The sequence below is a fragment of the Populus nigra genome, chromosome 1 (genome assembly GCF_951802175.1).
Source record: "Populus nigra chromosome 1, ddPopNigr1.1, whole genome shotgun sequence".
Classification (NCBI taxonomy): Eukaryota; Viridiplantae; Streptophyta; class Magnoliopsida; order Malpighiales; family Salicaceae; genus Populus; species Populus nigra.
The window spans coordinates 41,537,448-41,547,374 of NC_084852.1; the positions used below are offsets into that span (position 1 = coordinate 41,537,448).

Here is a 9,927-nt window from a genome sequence, read left to right on the forward strand (position 1 = left end):
TGGAATCATGGTTGCATTTGCTTTCTTTTTTTCCTAATTGTTCATGTCATCGTCAGACTCAGGTTATATTTTTCTGTTTGTGGTTTCCTTGTCTTGCAGGAGGATCCTGTGCTTCTAGCTCCTGAAACTAAAGAGCAGAAGCCTGGCATTGCAACTATCAAGGTAACTACTTGGAATTGCTTTATGGTGTTCTATTGGCTTTTTCATTGATCCTTTTAGTGTTCTATGTCCCATCTGGTGGACACACACTCATGCCATTGGTATTTATATCAGATGTTTGTACATTTTGATATTTTCACTTTATTCCTCACATTTGCTTTTGATGCTAAATAATCCAAGTGGTGAAGCAAAAACATGATTCTCTATTTTTATGGACAAAGATGTTATTTTAGCTGTTACCATCTGCATAAATATCGCAATTCCTGTGTTGATGGCTCAAAAGTCGATCATCTTTACTGATGTCTTTATCTAATGATATGCAACTGATTGTTAACTGATCTAAATTCTTCCCCAGCCCATTCAATTGAATTAATTGAGATTGCTTTCATTTTATGCTTAGCATTAGCATTTGGTTACTATCTAAAGACAGAAAAGACGAGGACAATGAAAATAGAAGGGATATTCCCTCTTTAAACAGGAGTAAAGAAATTCACTCCAAAATTTTTCTAGAGATAGACTTATTTTATTTCTATGTCTTCATCCATCCAACTAAATACGTTTCTATCTCTTCTGTGTTTGTGGACACTAACCAAATGCGAACTAAAAACTTCCATGTCATCTCTTTCCTTTGAGACCAACGGACTTGGCATTCTATTGACAGGACGTTACTCAGACCGTTGATGGTATGGTGATGCCGTGATGGTCACTGGACAATGATTATATCGCCCTGAAGAGGCTGAGAAAAGTGGCGGTGGAAGCTGGCACATACGTGACACTAGGGAGCTATTCTACAGTACCCATCATGTTGAGGTCCCAGCACAAGTGTGTAATGCACAAGTGTGTGGTGCATTTTGTCCCTGTCAAAAAGCAGCTTCCAGATTGCAGAAGACATCCGTCCAGCAAGTTTATGATGCCGTACAGCAAAAGCTCTCGACCGACAAGGACCATAACTAGCATTTCTGATCATCCTAATGTTCTAACAATTCTTTGGATGCGGAGAGGTGAAAGAAAAATAGATAAGGGTGCAAGTAGCCGGAGGGATCTAAAAGGAGTTTGCTGCAATAATTGCTCAAAAACTTGGAACAGCAAGTAAAAGAAACATAATCTTGGACTAGCATGAAGGAAATGATTGACATCAATGTGCACAAAGTTGTCAAACATTATTGATTTGACTAATTCAATGTCTGTACAGGTAGGAGAAACATTCTCGTGTTTAAGATGCAAAGATCACAAGGGGTTATCTGAATCATCTGACTGTGAAACTTCCTTTCGTTTTGCTTTCATCTTTTTGTTATCTTTGTCCCTGCCGCTTTTGCTGCCCGACTTCATTTTATGCTCCAAAATCTTGCTGTCTACACAGGTCTAACATGATCTTACAACTTTTTCCTGGCTGCGTCATGGTGCATTGTAGAGTTAAATGAATTTGGTCATGGCCTATGGACATTTAGGTAGATCGTTATCTATAAACATGAACGGTATAAATTATAACCACCTTTTCTTTTTAAATGAGCATTTTCAATTCGGTTCTGAGGTTTTTTTACCAATCCTTTTACGTGCTGCCTAAGTTTCCAATGAAGCATCTGAATCAAAGAGTTTCACTACGTTTTGCACATGAAACAGAACTCGAACGAGTCTCGCAAAGTTCACACTGGTCAATGACTACATCATTAGCAAATGGTGTTGCTGAAACCGTGAAGTTCTGATATGCAAGACTAACTTCTTCAAGTCATGTTCATTGTTAGAAAAACAAGCTCCACTTAATAATGATCATAACTGGTGATGCTCCATTTACATTTCTCTATAAACAACAGACACTGGCTTTCTTGACATGGATGGACAAGAACTTCAACCCTTGACCGAGTGATGCTAGCTATCCTCTAGTCTATATCTGAAACCTCTGGCACTCTTGATTCCTGTCCTTTTTTTTTTTTTTACTTTTGAGTAGGCAGTGAGAGTCTGTACACAGAGAATGAAGAGAAGCACATGTCTTGCATTAAAATACTGTCTTCTTTTATAAATTAGACAGAAAGCACTTCATGCTTTACAAGGCTCATTAGTTTTATTGTTGATTGGCATCAAGTGAGCGCGTTCAAGGTTCAGATGACCTGTGGGAAAAGCAGGGTGAAGGCTTTGCAGTGTTGTGATTTAAGTTGTCATTGAATATTTCTTTCTATTTTTTGCTTTTTTCTTGTATGTTGCAAGAGGAATACGAAGGGTTTTTCTTTTTTGTTAAAAAACAATTTCTCATTAAAACAATGGTTAAATTGAAAAACTCTTATTGTTATGAAAGAAAATGAGAAGATTTTTAGTCCCGGAAATATTTTATAATTTAAACTAAAATATAGTTTATAGGCTCAATTTATTTCGTGTGTAAAATTATTTTTTAATTTTAAAAAATATCAAAATCATAGAGAATTATTTGTTATTATTATTAAACTCGGCTCAATATGTTAATCTTAAAATTTTTTAATCCGACTCTTTATCTAATTTTAGTTTAAAATTAAACTATATGAGAATTGTTTCAATACAATACAATTGACTTAGTAAAATATAAAAGTAATTTGCATGATTGGTTAATAAATATAAAGATAAAAATGAAAAAAAATGATGAAATTGGCAAAAAAAATAACCTCTTGATCAAACTCTTAATCTAGCTTGAATTTAAAATTAAATAATATGAGAGTTGTCACGTTATAATCCGGTCGATTTGACTAATTTATAAACAACCTAAATAGTTTTTTTTAAAAAATAATTAGATGAAATAAAAAAATATAATTAAAAAAATAGCAAAAAATCAAAAGGGATAAATTGAAGAAAAGAACCTTCAATATTTATATAAACTTGATAAACTTTCCCAAATTATTTTTTAATATAGTAAGGTAATTGCACCTTAAAAAAAAATATACCATACTTTATCATAACATTCTTTAGCGATGAAAAAAAATAAGTACTCGTAAGAAAGCACCATTACCCTAACTACAATTTTCAATTTTTTCAAATTTATCATCTAAAACTTTCTCCAATGTGTTTATTCGCACAGCGCACCTTATAAAAAACAATTCTTCGTAACAAGATACATGTAGCCCAGCAGTAGAAGAAGTAAGGTTTCCTTGCTTTTATGACTTGGATTCAAGCTTTAATGTGTATATCTGTTATTCTTGTGATATTTTATTTATTTATTAAGCTTGTAGGATATTCAATAAATTTAATAATTAGTTGTGGTATATATAAACTAGCTTGAACACTGGAGAATTCAATTCAATGGCATAGATGCAGTTTAGTTCAATTTATAAGGCCATTTCTGTATTCTATCAGTGTCCTATATAAGGAATCCAACGGCTTCCTCCTTGGTAACTTATCTTCACCACAGCTGTTGACAGTGAAGAAACCAAAACCAAAATGGGAAACCGAAGATTCGCTCAGGTCTCCACTAGCGACGAAGAAGACGAGGCGCCACCAAAGGCACGATCATCATCAACGACCACAAGGCCTGGAGACATCAGCGAGAGGAAGAGGAAGAAAATGAAGCTTCAAGAAGAAGAAGAGGAAGAAGAAGAGGTAGTGACGACAAGGAGAGGGAGAGGAAGACCCAGGAAGAAATTACGAGAAGAGAAATCGGAGGATGAAGTAGAGGAAGAGCTCGAGGAGGATCCGGAGGAAGAGGAAGAGGTGCCGCAGGAGGATGCCAAGCCCGTTGGGGATACGACTAGGGTTTCGGGGAAAGGGAGAGGGAGGAGAAGTCATTATGATGCTTTTGAGTTTGATGGGAATAGATATGAGCTTGTGAGTTTTTTCATTTAATTTAATTCGTACAATTAGGATTCTTTTTGCTATTTAGCTACATTTTTTGGGAGAAATATTAGGTTTTGCGCTTTAATTTTGTCAATTGATTTTGTTCGTTGAATGAATCTTCGCATTATTAAGCTGTCAGCTGTTTTATTATCCATACTTCGCCTGTAAATGCAGCAGTGGTTTTGAGGGATTTCGTGGAATCATTGTTGCTTTTACTGCTCTTCCCTAATTGTTCATATGATCATTACTGTGGATATTTGTTTGTTTCTTCTCTGATTGTTCCGCAGGAGGATCCTGTCCTTCTAGTTCCCGAAGATAAAGAGCAAAAACCTTATGTGGCAATTATCAAGGTAACTCATATTATTTTAGTTCCTTGTGTGTTCTGTGTCCTATTTGCTGGATATGCATCTCATGCTTAGATACTCTAATTTGAATTTCATATGGTTTTCCTCCTTCACTTTTTATTCAGTATCGTCTCTTTGACGGTGGATGATTTGGTGGTGAAGCGAAAAATTGATTTTTCTGTTCACCTTGATAATCAGATTCTTTTGTGGTTAATGCCGTGCAAATTTCTTTGAGTTGCTGTGCAGGTTTTGTTCTGGTTTGAAATTATCATCTTTAGTAATGTTTGATTCCAACGATGGACAGCCCTTAACTAAATAGTGGGTGATGGGTTTAAATGAATGATATATTAAAATATTTCCTAACATGAAACGGTGGTAAAATGTGAATCTCAATTAACTTGGGAATTGGGTGCAGTCATTTTTCAAATGGGAATAAATTTACATTCAAGATTATGAGAAGACCCCCAACCACTAGTAGGAAAAGGGACGGGGGTTGCATACCTCTGCAATTTATTCATTTAGATTCCATTTTTTTTTTCACTTCTGGGGATGCAACTAAACTTCTCTTCACACTGAATGAAAATTTCATTTTGTAACCGTTTTCTCACATTTTATTATGTCATAGGTCTCTCTAGTAAAAGTTTCTAAGTACACACTGCTGGGCCAATTTTATGCTTCCTTATCAGTAATCATAATTAATACTCAACAAGTAAATTTGTTTAGATTGTTTTTGCTTTCATTTTGTATTTATCATGTAAGATTTCTGTCATCACTTTCCATCGTGTCCAATGGAAGTGTTATTCTGTTGATAGGATATTTCTCAGACTAAGGATGGCAGCATGATGGTCACTGGGCAGTGGTTTTATCGCCCAGAGGAGGCTGAGAGAAAAGGTGGTGGAAGCTGGCAGTCACGTGATACTAGGGAGCTTTTTTATAGTTTTCATCGTGATGAGGTTCCAGCAGAGTCTGTCATGCACAAGTGTGTGGTGCATTTTGTCCCAGTTCACAAACAGCTCCCAAATCGCAAACAGTATCCTGGTTTCATTGTCCGGAAAGTGTATGACACCGTGGAGAGGAAGCTTTGGAAGCTTACTGATAAGGATTATGAAGATAACAAGCAGCATGAAATTGATCTTCTTGTTCAGAAAACTCTATCACGGATGGGAGACCTTCCTGACATTGAAGTTGAAGATGCTCCTGCCGCTGCTCCTCCTGAACTGGAAGATCCAACAAAGGCAAAAAGAACTCTGAGGAGAAAGACTGTTTCACCTCTTGATGTGACAAGGGAGGAAGAAGCAACTACCAGATCTGATAATTTTAAAGCTGAAACACCAGGAAGCTGTACAGGCAATGGCTCGGAGTATTATGCCATCTTAGTAAAGTTTGATGCATTGACTGGTGATACCCATCGAGACAAATGGCTGGAGCGGCTTCTTCAGTGTATTCAGTATATGTGCATTTCCTCTAACAGCACCCTTGATGATGATAAGATAAAAGGTGGTTCTGATGGCATTGACCATAAAAAAGAGCAGAAGTCCCAGGGAGCTGCAAATGGATCTGAAGAAAATAGTGTGAAGGTGTATAGTTTGTTGTGTACTTAGCTTTGGCATATGATATAGTGAATTCCATTTTTGGTATCTTGATTAGGAGCAGATTAGGGATGGAAATTTGACAATTTTGAAGATTTTACGACTCCAGCACTCTAATTTGTTGTACATGACAGGGAGGCAAGTCTTTTCCCTGGCCAGAAGCTGCTGTTCCTGCAGTAAGTGCTCTTGAGAAGGCATCGCATGATGCACTTTCCTCTGATTTTCAGAAGTATAATCAAAAGTTGCGTCAGCTAGTGTTCAACCTCAAGGTTAGTCTTGCTTTCCCTTTCTTTCGAGGTTGCTGTGCTCTGGGGGTTCACTCTGCATGGATACTCTTCCTCCTTTCTGCTCAGGGATAAAGGTGCAATACTGCAACGGAGCTGAGTCCAGTCTTCATAAATGATGTGCAGTCATTTAGTGGGACTGCAGTTACCGTTTCTTTACATTTGGATACTAGTGATTCACACATGTACGTGTTTAGCTGGTTTACCAAAATAAAATAGTGAAGTGTTTTCTGTCTGCATTTTAACGAAATTCTTTTAAAAGAGAAAACAGGTATATTCTTAAAATCATTGATGCTAATACATATGTATTTAGTTGCATATTGAAATGAAAGATTGAAATTTTATCAAAAGCTTTTGAATGGAATGCTTTTAAAGGAAAAACTAAGCATTCAAGTAGGTTTGCCTGAAGCAGTATTGATCTTATTTTGTGGAGTATGGTCTAAATTCATATACTTAATACTTTGCGGTGGAACAGGATGCATCTCGAACTAATGGTGTTGAGTTTCCAACTTTTGACTGAACATCTTACCTTCTTTTGCTGAGGATATTGACATCAATTTTTCTTCTTTAAAAAAATTTCAGAATAATGCATTCCTAGCCTGCCGTCTGCTAAACAGAGAGTTGGAGCCCTCAAAAATATTGAACATGTCACCGAATGAGTTAAAGGTACAAGTTCTCTTCCTGCTCACCATTATTTTGTTTATTTCTGCTGTTGTGATTTGCATCTGGAATATGTACAACATTCATGAAGTGTATGAATTAACAAACTTATCTTCAGGAGGGTTTAACAGCAGAGGAAACTGCAAAGAAGGAGCCTGAGGAGTCAGAGCGTATGCAGGTTATTTCATTTGACCACACTTTGGTTTTAAATATGAGATATTAGAATTTTTTTGGCTGTACACTTGGATGCGTGCTTGTGCTCTCACTGCTTGGCTGACCTGTTTGCATGTGTATCAGATGACTGATGCTCGTTGCTCAAGATGCAGTGAGTTTAAAGTGGGACTAAGGGACATCATCCAAGCAGGACATGGAGCCCGCTACCAGGTTTTCTTCACACCAGAACCTTGTTCTCTACACCTCTATTATTTTTGACATCAACAATAATTTCAAATATTTAGCGAGTTGTGTTGCCATACTGACTGCACTACATTTAATGAGCTAGGATGCAAACGCGCAATGCATAAAGTGAGTTGATAGATGTGCTATTGTTTCGTGCACACTAGCATGATATGTTCATACAATCAAGCTGTAGACAACAGGTCTGCATTTCCATGTCTGCTAAATTAATTGATAGTTGTGGTTCAGTCCTCTTGTGCATGTATTAAATCCCCATATGAAATATTGGCTTACAAGTCAAAATTTTACTGACCACGGCAACTCAGATTGCATTTCAGATTCCATAGGCCATCCATGATAGTGAACAACTTCATAAGGCATTGTGATTGGAGATAAAAACCTATGATAGTTCAACGAACAAAATTTCCACTTCTGTTGCTCATAGATAAGAAAATATAAGCCATGAATTGTTTGCTTAGATGTTGAAGCAACAGCAATTCTGATTGGAGATTAAAACCCTTTATTTTCTTTCTCCGGATTCTTCGTCTTGTTATATTGCACAAGTATTGGGACCAAACACGGAATTCAAAACCAATTTGCATGTTTTGATTGTATCATCTGGAAGTTCCTTGGGTTTGACTTGTCTTTGGACCTTAACTAAGTTGACATCATAAAGAGCTATTCTTTCAGTTGCTAATCTTGCCAGATATTCCTGTTTGATAGCTATCTCTTCTTCAACTCATTGCATTTAATGCTAGGTCCTGACCTAAAGAGGTCATGTACTTTGCATTACCAGCATGTAATGGCAGTGGGCATCTGTTCTGGAGGGCTTGGCTCTGCCAAATTCTCCTGTTAACTTGTACTCCATGAGACATTTTTCATGGAAGCATGAAATCTAAGAAATATTTATGGAAGGCAATTCTTGCCTTTCTTTTCTACTGATGATGGGATAGGAAGTCTTGCCTTTCTTTTCTACTGATGATGGGATAGGAAGTATTTTTTTTCCTCCTGAATTTGAAGTCCTGAATGTTTTATCTGTAATATAAATGTGACTTTATTTTGAATGATTGGACTACATAGTGCAACTCTGAATTGCAAGCTCCGATATGTACTGGTTATTGTCCATGTGCATAACTGCCATATTTAAGCCTTGCAGTTAACTTTAGTTTCTCCGGTTTACAGTTGGAGTGTATTGCCTGTGGCAATTCCTGGTATGCATCCAGGGATGAGGTATCTATGCTATCAATAGACACACCAAGTTCTGCCAGAAGTGTAGGCACTGCACCATGGGCAACTGCCAAGTTTGACGAGGTTGAGAAGAAGCTAGTGAGTCCCCGTGAATCTGACAAGGCAGCTGAATTCCTTAAGAAAACAAGCGAACCATACATGCCCGTCTTGGAAAACCAGAGATCATTTAACAAGGTCAAGATTGAAGAGAATCCCGAAATTTGAAATTTGAAAGAATGCTGAGTAGTAAATACAGCCAGGAATTTGCTTTTGCTTGTACAGTTGTTCAAAGTGGGCTATGCCCGTTTCTGAAGGTTAGGTTTATTTATCAGATAATTAACAAAGAGTTGGTGTACAGGAGTAGGTTTATGTTAGCAAAACTATCAAAAGCTTAAAAGAGTTCTTTTTACCTAATCATTGCTGGATGGAATTTCATTGTAAACCTAATCATGGCATGTCCTCCTCGTCCATGCATCAAAATCTAAATTAACTGAAATTGCTGTAGTTATTTGGATCTCAACCGAAATGGATAAACTTTTGGGGAAGCGTGCAAATATCTAGCTCGCTGCTGGTACGCATGGGCCGCAAGAAAGAAAAATAGCAACCTCATGACCCGCTCTCGAGGCTTTTTGAAGCACTCTGTTGTTGTTCAAGTGCTTTTGATAGACAGAGGATTCCCCACCTGCTACATGTTCTTTGATTCATATTTAACCCTGATTGAAAAAACAAAAGCTTAATTTTATGTGGCAGATTGCGTGTCGCTGAGACAGACTGCCTCCCCTCAGTTTTGCTTCCTCCCGCCTAAACCAGCCATCGTGCACTTGTTTTTACCATATTCCCCTTTGACCATGAAGCAGAAAGGGATGCCCACAGATTCCATATGACACAACTGCCCTTTCAGCACTTTTATGTGCCTGCCACAAAAACTAGTCACATGCTGCCGGGGACTCGACAACCTGGTGGGCAAATCAACAAATTTCATGGAGTATGTTACAAACAAACAAGTAAAGTTTTTCATTCAATCCACCAAGTTCGAAACAAGTTCTTAAATCAATTCGAACCACTTTAATTTACTTTAAGGACCACTCACGCCTAAACTTTAGTTCAACCATGTGATGTAGGTATGGAAATAAAAGAGGGAGGTGAAGAACCAGTACCAGAAACCCTTTAAGCAGCTATCAGAGGTACAGATGGTTTAGAATATCTTACTTGTGATAAATGCCTTGGAATTATGTTTTCTCTTACCAGGAACGCTGGAAATGGAATTTTGCTTACTACTCAAGGGTCATTCCTGCCAGCAAACAATTTCACTGCTTCAAACACTGAGGACTTTATAGTAATTACAGTTAAATGGGATCTGCATTTTAGTACACCAATATCAATTACTAGATTAATTATTGGAAACAGCTAAATTAAATGTAGGCATCATCTTGTCTTGATACCTCCTGCTATTCCCAAAACAATAAGATAATGAGA

At 37.2% G+C, this 9,927-nt stretch overlaps 1 protein-coding gene across 1 annotated transcript; it reads left to right on the forward strand.

Moving 5' to 3' along the window:
* The first annotated feature begins 3,447 nt into the window (after positions 1-3,447).
* Positions 3,448-8,865, forward strand: LOC133677672 (ASI1-immunoprecipitated protein 3). The gene is made up of 8 exons (XM_062099798.1): positions 3,448-3,942; positions 4,239-4,301; positions 5,108-5,872; positions 6,019-6,153; positions 6,751-6,834; positions 6,947-7,006; positions 7,126-7,212; positions 8,407-8,865. Exons 1-8 carry the CDS (start codon positions 3,559-3,561, stop codon positions 8,674-8,676), a joined length of 1,848 nt encoding a protein of 615 aa, XP_061955782.1. The 5' UTR covers positions 3,448-3,558; the 3' UTR covers positions 8,677-8,865.
* The last annotated feature ends 1,062 nt before the right edge of the window (positions 8,866-9,927 follow it).